Genomic DNA, 18796 nt, shown 5'->3' with positions numbered 1-18796 from the left:
TCCTTGGTATCGAATTTGAATTCTATCCTGTCAATAATAAAACATTTTTTATCCGTTTCATATCGGTCAGGACATAAGTAGTTTCAAAGTCAAGTTGGTCAGGTCAAGTTTTCTAACTCTTAAAAATATTTTTTTATTTTTTTTTTATTTTATTTATTAAATATAAGTTCTCATCTTGCTTGATTCCAAATTTCAAGTAAATCCTTCCAATAATAAAAAAGTATTAAGCATTTACATTTCTGTCAGGACATTGTCAGGTCATTGTCAGGACATTGTCAGGACATTAGTGTAATTAAATTAACGGTACCAATTTTCTTGCACCAGATGCGCATTTCGACAATACATGTCTCTTCAGTGATGCTCGTGGCCAAAAAAAATTTAAAATCCAAAGCTTATATAAAAGATGAAGAGCGACCCGACGTTTGTGCAGCTAGAATGTATGGAAGACGTTTGTGCTGCTAGAATGTACGGAAGACCTTTGTACAATTATATATGGAAGACTTTTGTACAGCTAGCATGTATGGAAGACATTTGTGCAGCTAGAATGTATGGAAGACATTTGTGCAGCTATAATGTATGGAAGACGTTTGTGCAGCTAGAATGTATGGAAGACGTTTGTGCAGCTAGAATGTACTGAAGACCTTTGTACAATTATATATGGAAGACTTTTGTACAGCTAGCATGTATGGAAGACGTTTGTGCAGCTAGAATGTACGGAAGACCTTTGTACAATTATATATGGAAGACTTTCGTACAGCTAGCATGTATGGAAGACTTTTGTGCAGCTAGAATGTATGGAAGACCTTTGTACAATTATATATTGAAGACTTTTGTACAGCTAGAATGCACGGAAGACTTTTGAGCACCTAGAATGTATGGAAGACCTCTGTACAATTATATATTGAAGACTTTTGTACAGCTAGAATGAATGGAAGACTTTAGTGCAGCTAGAATGTATGGAAGATCTTTGTACAATTATATTTGAAAGACTTTTGTACAGATAAAATGTACGGAAGATTTTTGTGCAGCTTGACTATATGGAAGTCCTTTGTATAATTATATATGTCCACTTATACTCTAAAGATCATTCAGCCAAACCTTGGTTTATGGTTGTCTTGTATCTTCTGTTGCAATAGCTCTCATTCCCTAAGGAAGACTTTTGTACAGGACTAAATCATGCGAGACCTATGTACAGAAATGATGTTTAGAAGACCTATGATATTAATTATGCATTGAAGACTTTTGTACAGAAATTATGAATGGAAAACCTTTGTACATACAATTATATGTGGGAGATCTCTGTATAGAAATTATGTTTGCAAGACCTTTGCACAGAAATCATTCATAGAAGATAATAAGTTGTGTAAGATTTTGTAAATGTACTATGTATTCAAGGCCTTTGTACAGAATTATGTTTTGAAGACATTTGTACATAAGTAATGTATTGAAGACCTGCTCACATAAATGAGAATGGAAGATCTGTGTATGAATTTCATGTCATGTGAAACACATCCAAGTCCTTGTCATTTTTGGGTCTGCTTGGGTCAATTTTAATTTACATTGACCTTCCACTAGTGGTTCACCATAAAGTTTGTGGCATAAACTAGACCTAATCACAAACTAATACATTGTGGAACATGACTTTTGTTATTGCAAATTAATTGGATATTATAAATCTAGCATACAACATCATGTTTTTAGCAAAAGTTCTGGATCCGCCACTGAGGTGACTCATAGGCAATCAAACCACTTCTTCTTATTTTTAAATAGGACATTTATAAGCTTCTGATGAGATAGCTTCTGAGAAATCAAAGTACTTCTAATTCCAATAAATTCCTGAAAAGTGCCCAAAGTATAAGCCTAAAGGTGTCTGACCACCAATTCAAAATCCCTATCTATTTAACCAAATTTTGCAATTTTCACAGCTTTCTTAAGAAGTTATTACAAGATTAACTTTATAGAAACCAGATGTTTCCTGCATTGTACATGTATCACCTTTTTACATGCCCATTTTCAACCCATGTTTAAAGTCTAAGAAAGAAATGCCTTTTGGAAAACAATTACTGCTAAAAATAACCCCTGGTTTCCTGAAAAAAACTAAATTATTATCTTATGGAGCACATTAATTCTTAATTTTTAATGCAACCTCATAGACAATTAGATTTAGGCTCAATATGGTCTAACTATATTTTTCTTTCACCGAAAAATTCATTTCTGCAAATTTGTTGGTTTGGTTTAGTAACCAATGACAACAAAACACTATTTTGTGTCAGACTAGGGCTACTTTTACATTCATTCTAAATTTGAGGGAGTTAATTGGTGATCTGACAATAAAAAAGGTGATAATCTTAGTCTCAGAGCTAGTTTTTATCCAAAAACACATTTGATTTGGATATTTTTCCCCAGCTAATCAAGTGACAGCATATATTTTAAGGATAGCTAATCCATGTACAAAAAGGATCATCTAGGGTTTCAATAATTCAATCATAAAATTTTCTTTATTAATATTTTAATATTTTCATGACCATTCATTGAACACACCTACAAGTATGAATATAAACCACTTAAAACTAATATCTTCTATATTAATTTATTGTTCAACATGATCATTATATATAACTACATTATTCATACGTCAAATCGTTATACAAAATCTGTTTATGATAAATCTATCAGGATCTTTCAGTGTGACCTTTAACCTTTAAGTTAAGTCATAAGTACGTCATTTCAATGATTAAAATTAAACATCATCAATCCATATATGGGAAAAATGCACTTGTACTTTAAAGGCATGTACGATGTTGAAAATGTATTTATCATTAATGAAAATGACAAGCAGAAATACATAACCAGATTATTATAATGTGAAAAATTCATAAAAACATTGCAATCAACTTACTTTTCAATACAAAGTTTACTTCCAAAAATTCAAATCATTTGCAGTAGTATGAGGGTCTGGATGGGGGGGGGGTCTGTTATTCTGTAAACATTTAATTTTCACCCCTTTTTTCTCTAATCTTTAAAAAATTAACCCCTTTTTTCTTTAATCTTCCAAAACTTAACCCTTTTATTCTCTAATCTTCTATTTTTTGGCCCGTAATTTTCTAATCTTCATTTTTTAAGGGCATTATTCTTTAATCATTTAACCCCATCCAAACCCTCGTAGTATGAAAATCTTTAAAAGCTGATGAAAATTTCAAACTTTGTTTAAATAACTAGTCTTTTTAGGTGTGGCTATAAAATAAATAACAATGTTTCTTCCAGTTCCTCAAACTGCTTAACTCATAAGTATGAAGCTATACCACACTATACAATACTTTTAAGTTCTAGTTAAAAAAAAAAAAGGTTTCACCTTTGTAACAAATCAATCCTAAATTTCTGTACTAAATGGAAAAGTTATAAAAAACTTTCAAAATTATTATAAAAATAAATAAATGGACGGATTTACAATGTTAAAAAAAGCATAGGTTTGTAACAAACATCTGTCAAAACGTAACATATCTATAATTATATTATCATATCAATTATCATAATGTGTGGGAGATAACTGCATCAACTGTTACTACAGTACTATGGATTATCTGTTGAACATTAAACTTCATTGATAATAAATTTGTCAGATGTCAGCTCCAGAAACAGAATATCTTAGTTTGTTACAATAATTTTTTCTGCATGTGATAACAAAAATGATTGCATCACATCTAGAGGCAGTGAGATACTTATTTTCAAAGTCAATTTTTACCTTTAAAATCTACCCTTTTTGAAATTTATAAAATTCCAAAATTCAAACTATCTTTTTTCTTCAACATAACATACTGTGGATTCAATTATTTTGTGGTTCAGGAAAACTTGCATTTTTGTTTATTATTTGATTTTGAGGTTTTGTCAATCTCTGCATACAAAGTCTATGGAACATTTCAGGATTTGTGGTTCACTTGTACTTAAAAAACCCACGAAAAATGGTATCCAACGAATAATAATGAATCCACAGTATACATTTGATTACAATTATCTCTATAATGTTGTAAATTTGTTCCTTACAGCACTGGAAAATCTATTAATGTTTGTTTAAAAGCTTATTTGGCTCAAATTAAACATATCCTGAAAATCATCAGTTTAAATAAATAAATAAATATTTTACAATCTGAAATATTCTAATGACAACTACATCAGATCTGACTGTAGATCACCAAGAGCTTTAGTTAATCGTTTGACTTTTTCTTCTGTTGCTTTCTTGCTTGCATCTTGATCCCTCAGTAATTCTCTCATCTCCTCCTCAACTTCATACACCTATATCAAAATAATATCAGTAATAGTACATTAATCCTTTAATTCACACTTCAATATCAATGCAGGTGTTGAATCAGTGCTTATAATCATTACTAAATCAGCATATTGAATATTATAATAATTCTAAAAATCTTTAGCAATTATGTATAGTCTTTTGCAACTGTTACAACTCAGATATTTCAATAATTAACAATCCATATTTTGTTTCATCAAGATGCATCTTTAAAAATCAATTATCTGACAATCAAAATCAAATAAATAATTGTGAAAGAATTTTTTTTTCATACAAAATTGCTTTTGACACAATGTCGCCGTTTTATGATTTTGAGGTGTAAAAACTTCAAAGGATGGCTGAAATTGAAGACATATACCAGTAAATGATATTATAGAACAGATATGATTATTTTTAAAAACTGAGACAAAATTGCAGCACCTATTGAAAAAGAACGAAAAACGGACAACAATTTTCGGCCTATTTCTGGAAGAAACAACATGAATTCAAAGAAGTATTTCTAAGTAATTCTTTGACTGAATGCCCTAAATCAGTTCTTAACACCTTTGAAATGACTGCTATTCATCTAGAATGAAATTGGTTTGATCAATGTTGTTTAAAGCTGCAGTTATTTCGTTTTAAATAGATGTGTAAAAACGGCGAATATGTGTCCCCAATTGACAAAAAATCAGGAAATTTCAAAGACCCTTTAATCTAACTTTTCAGATGACTATATTAAAAAAACAACACGTTTTCAAGCTTTAGAATATTTTGCATTTGAAGTTATCTTCATATAGAAATATCAGTATACTTCAAAAATATTAAGACCTGAACATAAACTGTAGAAAACATGAAAAGATGTGGCGAAAATGAGCACCCCACTCTACCATCTTTTTCAAATTTACTGAAACACTTAAAAGTGTATTTTTAAAGTTCATCAAGTGCTGTTAATTCATAAAATAATGTGTGCATTTATTATGTGGATCTCTGATTAATCGTAAACATGATATAGTATTATAATTCTTGCGATCAAAAATTTGGTGAATGAAAATCACTACTGAAATTTATTAATGCAAACTTGATACCGTCACATTTTTCGCACTATTAAAAATATTGCAAAAATTTCTGACTTTAAATTCAATTTTGGATACAAAGCATATTTGGAAATAAAATAAAAAAAGATACATGTATAATATTTGTCTTTTTGCCTCAACAAGCTTACCTTCTGATAAGCTTGATCCAGCTCAGCTTGTTTCTCATGTTCTAGCCTGTTGAATTCCTCTTGATGTGAGGATTCCTTAGCCTCTAACTGTTTCCTGAACGAATCGTCTACAGACCGCAACTTTTCTATGGCTGTACTGTAATTCAAAATTAAATACAATCTTTAAACATCAAAGTCTTTATTTCTAATATAGATTTAAACCCCTTCTCCATTTTGTTAATTAAAGTTAAAAACATGCAAATTTAGTGTGACAATGAAATATTTATAATCCGTTATAAAACGAAAAATGTATTGATACTATGGCAATCAATAAAGCTTTTGTCAATAAATATCTTATTAATTTATGGTGAGATAAGATTCAAGGAGAACATTTCTATCATGGGTATCATGTTTTAAGCAGGATTTTTTTAAGAGTAATACATTCTGTTGATTTCCACAACCCAAGGGTTACTGATTTATGGATAATAATGGTCATTTGGACTTCTACTTACAAGACTGATTGTTGCTAAAGGGACGATAACTTATGCAGAATGTATCGAACATGAACCTTCTACCTAATGCTATGGTTTGTGAGAGTGCTTTGTACTCTAGGGACTTAAAACTAGAGGATCAAAAGAGCCTGTGTCGCTCACCTTGGTCTATGTGAATATTAAACAAAGGACGCATTTGAATTCATGACAAAATTGTGTTTTGGTGATGGTGATGTGTTTGTATATCTTACTTTACTGAACATTATTGCTGCTTACAATCATTCTTTCTATATTGAACTTGGCCTAAGAGCTTCAGTGGAAAATGTTAGTTAAAATTTACAAATTTTATGAAAATTGTTAAAAATTGACTATAAAGGGCAATAACTCCTTATGGGGTCAATTGACCATTTAGGTCATGTTGACTTATTTTTAGGTGTTACTTTGCTGTACATTGTTTCCCTTTACAGTTTATCTCTATCTATAATAATATTCAAGATAATAACAAAAAACGGCAAAATTTCCCTAAAATTACCAATTCAGGGGCAGCAACCCAACAACAGGTTGTCTGATTCATCTGAAAATTTCAGGGCAGTTAGATCTTGACCTGATGAACATTTTACCCCACGTCAGATTTGCTCTAAATGCTTTGGTTTTTGAGTTATAAGCCAAAAACTGCATTTTACCCCTATGTTCTATTTTTAGCGGTGGCGGCCATCTTGGTTGGTTGGCGGGGTCACTGGACACAATTTTTAAACTAGATACCCCAATGATGATTATGGCCAAGTTTGGATTAATTTGGCCCAGCAGTTTCAGAGGAGAAGATTTTTGTAAAAGTTAACGACGACTGACGCAGGACGACGCCGGACGCCGGACGCCAAGTGATGAGAAAAGCTCACTTGGCCCTTCGGGCCAGGTGAGCTAAAAAAGCTATGCAAAAAAATTATATTTGGCTGAATATGTAATCTTTGTACATCATATACATACAATATTTATTATTGTATCAAGTGAACAACATCAATCTTTGTGTTTCCCGGATTAATTGCACTAGGAGGTAGAATCTGCAAAGTTTCCTGATCACCACATACCTAGCTGCTTCTACAGCTTTATGTCTCTCCTGTGTTAATTTCTTTTCTTTGTTTTCCCAGTTATCTTTCATCTGTTGAACCTGTTTCTCTAACTGTCCTATCAGCTGGGACTTCTCTTTCCATTTGTTGTTTAGGATACTGTAAGTAAAAATAAACATAAGTGTTTATACGTCTTTTTTGTAATAAGAGGTACATGTATAACATGATTCATTTTAGCCCTTTGGATTATACTCAAAATATCTAAGAAGTAAAATGATAGTCTAGAAAGCAATGATACCCTTAAAAGGTATTTTACCTTCAAAAGAACTAAACAACTAAAAAAGACAAAAAATCTGTGACACTTTACATTTCATTTGCATGAAATACAAGTAAATTTGTTTTGTGTAAAAAAAAATCTCTGAAATGCATAATTATTGATACACTAATTAATTTGCAATAAGTCTTACAAGTACATTTTTGTTGTTTTATAAATGACAAAATAATAAGAGAGATAAATCTTACCAACTAATATAAGCCAATAAGAAAAGGAAGAAAACATGAAGATGATTAAACCTATATTCAAATTCCTATAACAAACCTATGAGCTTTTTTAGATTCCTCTAGTTCTGACTCTAGATCAGCTACTTGATGTTTTAAATCATCCTTCCTTTCTCTTAGTGTATCTAATCTTTCCTGGAAATACAAAGTATAAATTTCCATGAGGAATAATCATAATGTTGAACCAGTTGATACTTTTGTTGTACTCCTACAAACAAATTGTATCACTGTTCTAAACGTGAAATATTTAATAAGTTAGCTAGCAAGATTATCAACAATAATTTATATATAAATTTAGGTTTCAACCATTTGAATTGTTTTTACTGTAAAATCAATTATAACATATGGAATAGCTCAGAATTTCCAGTAAAAGGGAAATAATCCAGCACAAGTAAATCATCTGTACATACCTGAACATCTTGTGAACCAGCTCGTTCTTCATTCAACTGTTCCTCTAAACTTCTTTGTGTTTTCAAAGCCTCCTCTCTGGCTTTCTTTATCTCCTCATCTCTCTCTACTAATCCCTAAATAAAATTCTTCAGTCAGTGACATGCGAAAGATAATTGTCTGATTCATTATTGATATAGCATATCTTTTAATAAGGTTCTGATATTTTCCTGAGTTGGCTTTTTTGTGAATAAAAGTTTGACAAGTTGTACTGATTATCAGTAGGCTATTTTTGCGTCTATCGAACGTGTTTTCTTAGTTTCACCAGCAACCGGAAAATGACTTGATAAGTTTGGGTCAGACTTATTAATGTTGGTTTAAACATTATTACATCGCTGATATGTCCTGGTCAAAGTTATTAAGCTGGGTCAAAGTACTTGACGTCACAAAGCTGGGATATGCAATTTTATTAAGAGCTGAGCAGAGTGATATAGACAGAGGGGCGACCAATAATACATGTTATAACTCACATAAACTTCAAATAATGGTAGTCTATTCCAAGTTGACACAAACACACAATATTTTTCAATAAAACCAATAATGCACAAACTTTGAGTTCAGATACATTTATTGTACTTTATTACCGTTACAGATAACAAAACAAACTCCATAATAATATGTGTGAGTCGTACCTCTTTCAGCTTGCGTATAGTTTCTGTTTGGTCTTCTAGCATCTTTGACTTGATTTTTAGGGCATCAGTTTCTTTCTAAAATAACAATACATAAATTCAGTACAAATGTAGTAAGATTTAAACTTAATCTCTTTTGAGATTGATTATTTTTCTCTAATATATATTTATAAAAAAATCAATACTGAGAGATAAAACAACAATTTAGATTCTCCCCCTCCATTTTTTAGATTCCACAACGATTGGTATCCAAAAAAGAACAACAGTTACCTCCCATTCTACATATGATACATTTGAACAAATCTAGTTTATGATGGGACTTTTCTCTGATGGTAATTTACCAAATTGAGAACAGAAGCAAACACATAAATAATATACTATTTACTTTAGGCCAACTAAAATTAATAAGTTGATTTTCATCCAGATTTTTGAAAAAATGGGGCATCTGGGAGGATTTTATTTTTAAAATTTTATTTCATATGAAACCCTCTTATGACCAGTTCTTCATATATGTAAGTTGAATAATAAGCTTATATCATGTAGATATATATATACATATCATTGATGGCGATCCGATGGATACATCTGTTGTAGAGTTGTCACTGACTCAGACGTACTTATGAATATAATTATTTTCTGTGACTGTATATTACATTAATTTGTAGGATCCTTTACTATAGATAATTTAGCTGATCTGTAACAATAACATCTTCATGCCTTATATATCATGTACTGTAGTACCTGCAATTGCCGCATTAAAAACCTATTTAAATATAGAACAGCAAAAAAGTGGAGAAATGCTCTCTTCAGTTGGACTACCTTCACCAAATTTATTTTCCTTTTTAAGCTATGGTTTGTTGTCCCATTTAAACGAAGCAAATTTATTGGTATGCAACACAAGTCTTATTAGTACAGAATAAAATGAAAACTCAAACAGTGTTGAAAATCATAGGATTGGTGCTTATGTAAGATGCAAATCTAAAAAATTGTAAGGGTTCTGAGGAACCCAGTGTCTCGCCTACTTTTTCTGTTAATCACACACTAAAAAAAAATGATGTAAAAAATCAATAAAAATATTCCTCTCCATACTATCTTTTGATTGTCAAAAGCTTCTGTCCAAGTTTGGTAAAAATCCAGGATAGTTAAAGAATCTTAACTAGAGGCTCTAAAGAGCCTGTGTCGCCCATCTTGGTCTATGTGAATATTAAACAAAGGAAGCAGATGGAATCATGACAAAATTATATTTTTGTTATGGTGATGTGTTTGTACATCTTACTTAACTAAACATTCTTGCTGCTTACAATTATCTCTACCAAAAATTAACTTGGCACAGTAGTTTCAGTGGAAAATGTAAGTAAAAATTTACAAATTTTATGAAAATTGTTAAAAATTGACTATAAAGGGCAATAACTTCTAAAGGGGTCAACTGACCATTTCGGTCATGGTGACTTATTTGTAAATCTTACTTTGCTAAACATTATTGTTGTTTACAGTTTATCTCTATCTATAATAATATTCAAGATAATAACCAACAAGAGGCTCTCAAGAGCCTGAATCGCTCACCTTAATTTTTTTAGTTAAATCTCTCATCAATGATTATTTTGGCTTTTCAATTTACTTAAATGTTCTTTGAATCGTCCTTTTTTCTTCAAAAGCAAAAAAAATATCATTTTCTCCTATGTTCTATTTTAGCCATAGGAGCTATGTTTCTTGACATACAAGGAAATAAAATATAAAATTTATACTAGATACTCTGAAACTCATTTAGCCTTATTTTGGGCTGAAATTGATACAGCAGTTTCAAAGGAGAAGATTTTTTAAAGTAAGTCAACATGATGAACAAATTGTGAAAAAAGTCTTTAAAGGTCAATAACTCCTTAAGGGGTCAATTGACAATTTTGGTCAAATTGACTTATTTGTAGATCTTACTTTGCTTAACATTTTTGCTATAAACAGTTTATCTGTATCTATAAAAATATTCAAGATAATAACCAAAAGCTGCAAAATTTCTTTAAAATCATCCATTGTTACCCAATTCGGCTGAAAATTACCTTGACCTAATAAATACTTTAACTTCTTGTCTTATTTGCTCTAAATGCTGGAGTTTTTGAGATATAAGCCAAACACTGCATTTTACCCTGTGTTCTATTTTTAGCCATGACGGCCATGTTTTTTGACGAAATAGAAAATAATACACAAACTTTATTTTATACACCCTACTGATTATTCAGTTGAAGTTTTGTTGAATTTGGTTGAGTAGTTTTAGAGGAGAAGGTTTTTTAAAGTTAGCAAATGTGATGAACAAATCGTGAAAAATTGTCATTAAAGGACAATAACCCCTTAAGGGGTCAATTGAAAATTTTGGTCATTTTAACTTATTTGTAGATCTTACTTTGCTGATCATTTTTGCTGTTTACTATTGATTTTTATCTATAATAATAATCAAGATAATGACCAAAAACTGCAAAATTTCCTTAAAATTACCAATTCAGTGGCAGCAACCCAACAATGGGTTGTTTGATTTATCTGAAAATTTCAGGGCTGATAGATCTTGATCTAACAAACATTTAACCCCATGTCAGATTTGCTCTAAATGCTTTCGTTTTTGAGATATAAGCCAAAAACTGCATTTTACCCCCATGTTCTATTTTTAGCCATGGTGGCTTTGTTTTTTTCACAAAATGGAAAATAAAACACAATCTTTATTCTAGATACCCTAAGGATCATTCAGCTAAAGTTTGTTTGTAATTGGTTCAGTAGTTTCAGAGGAGAAGATCTTTGAAATAGTTTACGACGCGAAGACGGACGCCAAGTGATGGCAAGAGCTCACATTTCCTTTTAGGAAAGGTGAGCTAAAAACAGCAAAATTTCCTTAAAATGACCAATTCAGGGGCAGCAACCAAACAAAGGTTTGTCCAATTCTTCTGAAAATTTCAGGGCAGATAGATCTTGACCTGATCAACAATTGTACCCCTTGTCAGATTTGCTCTAAATGCTTTGGTTTTTGAGTTATAAGCCAAAAACTGCTTTTTACCCCTATGTGCTATTTTTTAGCTGTGGTGGCCATCTTGGTTGGTTGAACAGGTCACCGGACACATTTTTTAAACTAGTGATGAATGTGGCTCAGTTTGGTTTAATTTGGCTCAGTAGTTTCAGATGAGAAGATCTAACGACGACGACAGACGAAGCCGGACGCCAAGTGATGGGAAAAGCTCACTTGGCCCTTTGGGCCAGGTGAGCGAAAAATGATTTAAAAACTTCAAATGAAGACTGTATGTAATGTTAACTGGAAGAAAAACTCAGTCCATTTATAAGTAAAACATGGGATTATTTTTTAAATTTACTTCTGGATACCATCTTATGATTAGAAATATGCTTCTGTCCAAGTTTGGTACACGTCCAGGTTAGTTTAAGAAAGTAATCAAAATTTTAAAAACTTTAACCACAGAGTGAATGTAATCTTTCCTGGCAGAAAAAACTAAGTCCATTTATAAGTAAAATACTGGTATTGACCCTATGTATTGTTCAAATTAGGCAAATGCTTCATTATTTTTGTAACAATGTGTTCCACGATTCTTGTGCTTTGGATATCATTCACAGTCCAAATTTCTTGACAAAAGTCTTTGCATAAATAAAAAAAACACGGTTTTCTTATCACAAATTTTTTTGTCATACTGCGATTTGCGTTCTTAGACACAGCGTTTTAAGTGAAGATCATCTCCTAATCAATCTCTATTCTTGGTAGATGATGTTGTTATCATAGGGCAGCAGAATATGTAGACTTAATAATTCTTCATATGACAATTGGTTACTATCTTACAACTTTAATATATTCTTCTTACATTTAAACTTTTCTTGAGTATAACAATCTCTGAATTAAAAGATTCTATCTTGGCTTCAAGTCTTCCTCTGTCCTGGGCCAATGAAGCACCTGAAATATACAGTCAACTAATGTACTTAGTGGAAGACTAAACAAATCAGTTTTCTTGTAATACAGTCTACAAAACCATAAATAAAATATCTAATGTGTTTCAATAATAAGTGTAGACAATGATTAAAATCAATTTCTTATGATAAAAACCAATTTCTGAATAAATTCTGAATAAAAAATTCACCATATTAGAATTTACTGTATTCTAGTCAATATATTGAATGGATTTCTATTGTTTAGGATGTTTATAGCCACACTCACAATGTGTTGACATTTGCTTCAAAATTCACATGTTATATTCATTTTGGAGTATGAGTGTTGAAACAACCCACAAAATAAATGTTGAATGTGTGCAACATTTCTCTTTTTTATAAAGTCAAACAGTCACTACAACAAAACACCATACCTTGTTGTGCTAATTCATGACCCCATAGTTTTCGTTCTGCTTTTAATCCACTTATAACTGAATCCTGGGCTTCCACTTGAGCCAATAATTTGGTTTTGTCCTTAAAATATGAATTGATTGTTAGTATTATTGATAGAGGCCAACACTATATGTATCAATAATATTGCTTTAATTCAATACTAAAACTCCAACACCTTAGGATTATGTATTAATAATGTAATAAATAATAGAAAAAATTGTCAGTTGGCACAATAAATATGCTTGTATATGAATTTCTAGTTGTACAACTTTAGTGTGTACATTTGACTTTTTTCAGAAGTTCTACTTGTACAAGTTTAATGTAAACATTTTTTCCTTTTTCAGAAGTTCTTATTGTACAAGTTAAGTGTATAATTTTTTTTTACCTTTTTCAGAAGTTCTTATTGTACAAGTTAAGTGTATGATTTTTTTTTACCTTTTTCAGAAGTTCTATGTACAAGTTAAGTGTATAAATTTGTTTACCTTTTTCAGAAGTTCTAATTGTACAAGTTTCCGTCTTGCCTCGTCCTCATATTCCTCTAATGAATGTAGTCTGCTCTAAAAATCAATTAAAATACATTGTATCCCCAAATTACATCTATAGACTTAACATAAAAGTACAATATTTTAATCCATTTTTCAGAAAATTTATAGACTGTAGAAGGTTTTCATATACAGTCGACTCTCGTTATCTCGAAGTCAGCCGGACAGGAGAAATATTTCGAGATACACATAGTTCGACTCAAACGAAAACCGGAAATTTGACTGAACAAGGGACACAACTCTTGCTTAGCATGGTAAAGCTAAAATACATCCGGGAAAGGGATCGATATTCTGGTATCAAATCGATGTATTTGTGTCATGGTCTTTTGTTATTATAATAACATTGTTTTACTTATTCAATTGTTCAAAAGAATTTAGAAAATTTAGATTCCTCTTCATTTTGTATTCTTTCTTTTAATAAAAGAAAATACAACAAGATTAAAGACACCGATTGAGTAGTTTTCAGGTGATCATCAACGGAAGTCATAATCCTTACTTTATACACACCCAAGCTCATTAGTGTAAATCACAATTAATTGTTTTGTAAACATTTTAAATACTTTTTCATGAACATTAACAATGTATCACTAATTATTTATAAAAAATCTATAAAAGATAATCTTAGGTAAACGCTCGTGGAAATAGCATGTCATAAATCAATACAGTGGTCAGTGACTGGAAATTTAATTACACGTGTATTGTCAGATTAACTCTTCAATCCATTTAAATGCCGGAGGTCATGTTTTGACATAATGTGTATTTAAGTTCGAGATAAATAATGAATTTTGAATGCTTTTGTTAACCTTGGGATCGTGAATTTAGTTCGACTCAACCGAAATTTCGACACATCCAATTCGACTCATCAGGAGTCGAATTACATACATTTATATGGAACAAAGTTCGGGACCACGTGAAAACTTCGACTCATCCGAAATTTCGAGTCAAGCGAGTTCGAGACAACGAGAGTTAACTGTATTTTACTTCTTAAACTTTTGTCTCAGTCATTAATGGAGAAGGTTAATTCAGACAAAAGTGTAAAGCCCTACAAAATTAAAATCATTTTTATATTGCAATATTCAAAAACATACCTATTCAAATACATGTGTACTCTAAAATTGCAGTAGACATTTTTTATATATAATTTCTTTATACAGGACTGATATTTTGTTTATTTGTTACATGATGAATTAATTTTTCACTTAAGTTAAAGATAAACTCTTAAAACAAAATGTTTAGTAATAGTTATAAAATTGAGACAAATTTATACATTTCATCTATCTTGAGAAAATTGTTATAAATAACCTGGGCAAATTTTCTGACTTTATCACATATTTTGACAACCTTGAAACAAATATAAGTCTGTATATACATTGTACTTTCATTTATATTGACGTAACCTTCTCTGTTGGAAAAACAAAAATTTCTCGTTTTACTATAGACAACTGCCAAAACTTCATCCTTGTCAGACAAGGTAATGTGATTGCAGTGCTGTTTTTTCTGTCTTTGTGACATTGACTTATTTATATTCTATTGACCTTGCATTTCTACCTTATAAGTCACTATGTACAACGACTCTCTGAAGTATAAGTTAAAAGTCTACCACCACTGCAAGGACAATGAACAACATTTATGGTTAGACCCATCATATTACTGTAAATCCAGAATTTATTTTGCATTTTTTATTGCGATTTTGTCATTTTAAATGTGATTTAATGTTTTGCAATATTTACAAAATTCCTGTTTTATTCATATGAATAGTTCAAAATGTGAGTTTAAATTATTGCCATTATAACCCTTTCATATTTTTCGCAACAATAAAACCTCACAATAATTTCTGAATTTACAATACATTCTTTAATTTGTTCTTAAAATTGATTGGTTGATTTTGTCTCATGAAAATCATAACAATACCCTGTTCCTACAATGCTCCATGAGTAAAACAAACCTTATATTCTGAACTCTGCTCTTGTTTACTTTACCCTGCTTTTTAGAAGCTTTCTAACTAACAGTTAAACCAACCTTATATTCTGAACTTTGCTCTTGTTTACTTTTAGACAATTCTGTTATTCTTCCTTTCTGTTCTTTCACAAACTAAAACAAAACAATAACAAATAATTCAAGCAAATCAATAGGTTCTGTATTTTTAGTCATGATGGCCACATTAAAATCTCCCCACACTAAGTACTATTCATGTCAAAATTACTGTAGATCTTGTACTGCTGATAATTTCTGCTGTTTTCAGTTTCTGTCTATCTATCTATAATATTTGTGAAGATAATAAGAATTTAAACTGTCACCAATTGTCATTAAAGGGCAATAACTTATATAAGGAGTCAGTTAGTGGTTTCAGTCAAATTGTAACTTTTTTAGGATCTTGTATTGCTTATAATTTTGACATTAACATGCGGTTGTGTTTTTAAAGGACTATTATGTTGCAATACAATAATTGGTTATAATACGATGTCAAAATGTACTTTTAATTTCATTTTGGTAGCCTTCAGCTGTTGTCTGCTCTTTGGTCTTTGACATATTCCCCATTTCCATTCTCAATTATATTCTAGGACTTTCTAAAGAATTTTTTTTTGTCTGTTAAAGGATTCTTGTTACAAACTATCAATTTCATAAAAATTTATAAAACAAAATGAGACATCATCAAGACTTTGCATGACCAAATAATTTACCATATGGAAAAAAACCCCATTTTTAACAAATTTTTAATGCTGTTAAATATAAATGTTTCACTAGAGAAGGACATAAAATTCTGTCTATCTTTTTTCTCCTTAATCTTCTTTGAAAAGTCATGTATATATAAAATAAAATTAAACATAGTAGGTATAATCTTATCATGACAACACATCCTTTAATGACAATTTATGTCTTTATAAGACAATGTAATCCTAATATTGACAAATTATATCTATATAAGACATAAGACATTGTAATCTTTCTATTGACAAAGTATATCTATATAAGACAATGTATCAGATTAACCTTACTTAACACCCACTCATTATCATTAAATCTATCTTTTACTATTACTTCCTTATTACAATATAGCTCTCTCTGTCCATTAACAAATATGGTACTAAATCATCTCTGTACTTATAGGACAGTAGTAATTCTTAGGTTTGGTTTAAGAAAAAAAGTTTTAAAAGAATTTAACAACCAATTTGTGTAATAGCTTATTATGGTGCTAGTTTATATCAAAACACTGTTTATATAGTTGTTTAATCTTAATTTGGTCATAAAAGAATGAACACTTGTGACAATCACAAATTATCATTATACAACACATTTTACACCAATCAGTTCATTAAGAATTCCTTAACTGTTCTACAAAGAATTTTAAACAAAATATGAAAGGTCAAGCTCTTTTATCTGGAACGATTGTAAAGACTACTAAAGTTAACTTTATCTCTGCCACTTAACTACAATATTAGCATTCCTATGATGTCTTGCAGTTTGCCACATTTTTACAGGCAAGATTTTTTTTTATTCTAAACCTACATATCTTATGCAACTACACTTACTGCTGTTAATTCATTTAACATTTGAGAAGACTTTTCATCCTTTCTGTGAGCTGCTAATAATGCCTGCTTGTTTTCTGCATTCTCCTCACTGCAGCTTTGGTAGGCCTCTTTTAGCTGGAAAGATATCCCAAAAAATAAACGCCAACAAAGGACAAATAATAAATATAACTTAGTGCTTATATGAGAGGGTTTTAATTTCTACAATTAAATAAATACCAAATCACATGCAGTTTTTCTTTAATGTGTAAAACATGTATTTTCATCTATTAAGAAGACAATTTTTTTCTCTGGTAAAATTAATCAATGAGTGATTTTTCTTAGAAAAAATACAAAGGTCCTTGTGAAAAAACTACACAGAGAACAATAGCTATTGCATTTATTTTTCATTGGGTTCACAATAATTGCTTACTTAAAGTCTGTTAGTATGTAAGCAAATTGGAATGATTTCAAAGACTAAAAAGTCTCATTTAAAAGAACAAGCAGATAAAACATGTAGTCAAACCTGTATATAAAAGTGACCCTCATGGCTAGCCGCTGAACCAAATCTCTTAGGTCCTTATGATATTTTAAAAAATTGCAGACCTAAGAAGTACGCTACCAAAGCAATAAAGGGGCCAGAGGAAAACGATCTCATAAGAGAGGTGACCTTTTTAATTGAATCAAGGTTCAAAGTGCAAAGGTATTTCTATATTAGGACAACAAGACATTGACCAAACAAGGCAGGTTATCCTTTAATCTAAGGTGACCTTCCATGCAGAACTGTTTAATTATTGAAATTCCATTATACAAAATGCTTGTCTTTTATTGATACCCATAGTACATGTATATGTCTTTTGTCAGATTCTTATTGGTGGGTTCGTTTCTCAAAGACCTCTCCTTAACTTCCTCCTTCTATTTAAAAATTAACCTGTATTAAAGAATGTTTACAACCAATAATGACAATGCCCAATGTACCTTACAGTATATGTTGCTAATGAAATCAAGTCTTCTAAAGTATTCATGCACTAAAGCAATTTTTTTTATGAAGATAATCATGCACTTCTAACAAAATGCTACCTTCACCTTATCTTCATTAAATCTTGAGACAAATCAGCAGTATTACCCCAATTAGGATTGATTATACCAGCAAATCACAACATGTTTCAATGCTCCTTAAAACAAGCTCATTACAAGAGAAATATCTTATTTGTCTAATTCAGTAGTATAATACTTCCAATATTAGCATGTAGAAAGAAAGTAGTGATAGGGGTGTTAGGTTTTGTACTACCTTTTAATAACGAGTGATGGATGACTTATAAATAGCTGTAAAATCACGAACACAATTTAGAAGATTTATCCTTCTCAAGCAGACTTATTCAGCATACATGCATGTATAAATATTTCATCAATTAATGCCAACAAATAATGTCAAACATACGTAACTTACACTAAATTACTATTTTAATAATAATTTATTTACAGTAATCATTGAACCATGAAAATGAGGTCAATGACAATGTCTGTAACCTTGAACCAAAATTTCCAACCATAGGACATCTGTGTTCTAAAAATAAGGATTACCCAGATATCTGTTTACCCTTTGATGCCATCAATTTAGCATACATGTCCATTTCATATTTGAACGAAAACAGTCAAATTCCCTTTACTTCTTTAATGAAGAATGTTTTCTTTCATTTTTCATTCTTATTACCATGAT

The 18796-nt window shown here is 30.6% G+C and overlaps 1 protein-coding gene across 1 annotated transcript in view; it reads right to left on the bottom strand.

Moving 5' to 3' along the window:
- Positions 1 to 3757: 3757 nt before the first annotated feature.
- LOC134721855 (leucine-rich repeat and coiled-coil domain-containing protein 1-like) overlaps positions 3758 to 18796 on the bottom strand; it is a 98400-nt gene continuing 83361 nt past the window's right edge. Inside the window, exons 17-27 of the mRNA XM_063585111.1 lie at positions 17101 to 17214; positions 15590 to 15661; positions 13511 to 13585; positions 13010 to 13109; positions 12515 to 12603; positions 8676 to 8750; positions 8007 to 8120; positions 7637 to 7731; positions 7060 to 7197; positions 5505 to 5640; positions 3758 to 4290 (exon numbers count right to left, since the gene is read on the bottom strand). Coding sequence (XP_063441181.1) covers positions 4165 to 4290; positions 5505 to 5640; positions 7060 to 7197; positions 7637 to 7731; positions 8007 to 8120; positions 8676 to 8750; positions 12515 to 12603; positions 13010 to 13109; positions 13511 to 13585; positions 15590 to 15661; positions 17101 to 17214 — 1134 coding nt within the window. The 3' untranslated portion in view covers positions 3758 to 4164. The remainder of the gene's footprint in view (positions 4291 to 5504; positions 5641 to 7059; positions 7198 to 7636; positions 7732 to 8006; positions 8121 to 8675; positions 8751 to 12514; positions 12604 to 13009; positions 13110 to 13510; positions 13586 to 15589; positions 15662 to 17100; positions 17215 to 18796) is intronic.

This window comes from Mytilus trossulus, chromosome 6 (genome assembly GCF_036588685.1).
Source record: "Mytilus trossulus isolate FHL-02 chromosome 6, PNRI_Mtr1.1.1.hap1, whole genome shotgun sequence".
In the NCBI taxonomy this organism is placed as follows: Eukaryota; Metazoa; Mollusca; class Bivalvia; order Mytilida; family Mytilidae; genus Mytilus; species Mytilus trossulus.
This window is presented reverse-complemented; position numbering and strand designations above follow the sequence as displayed.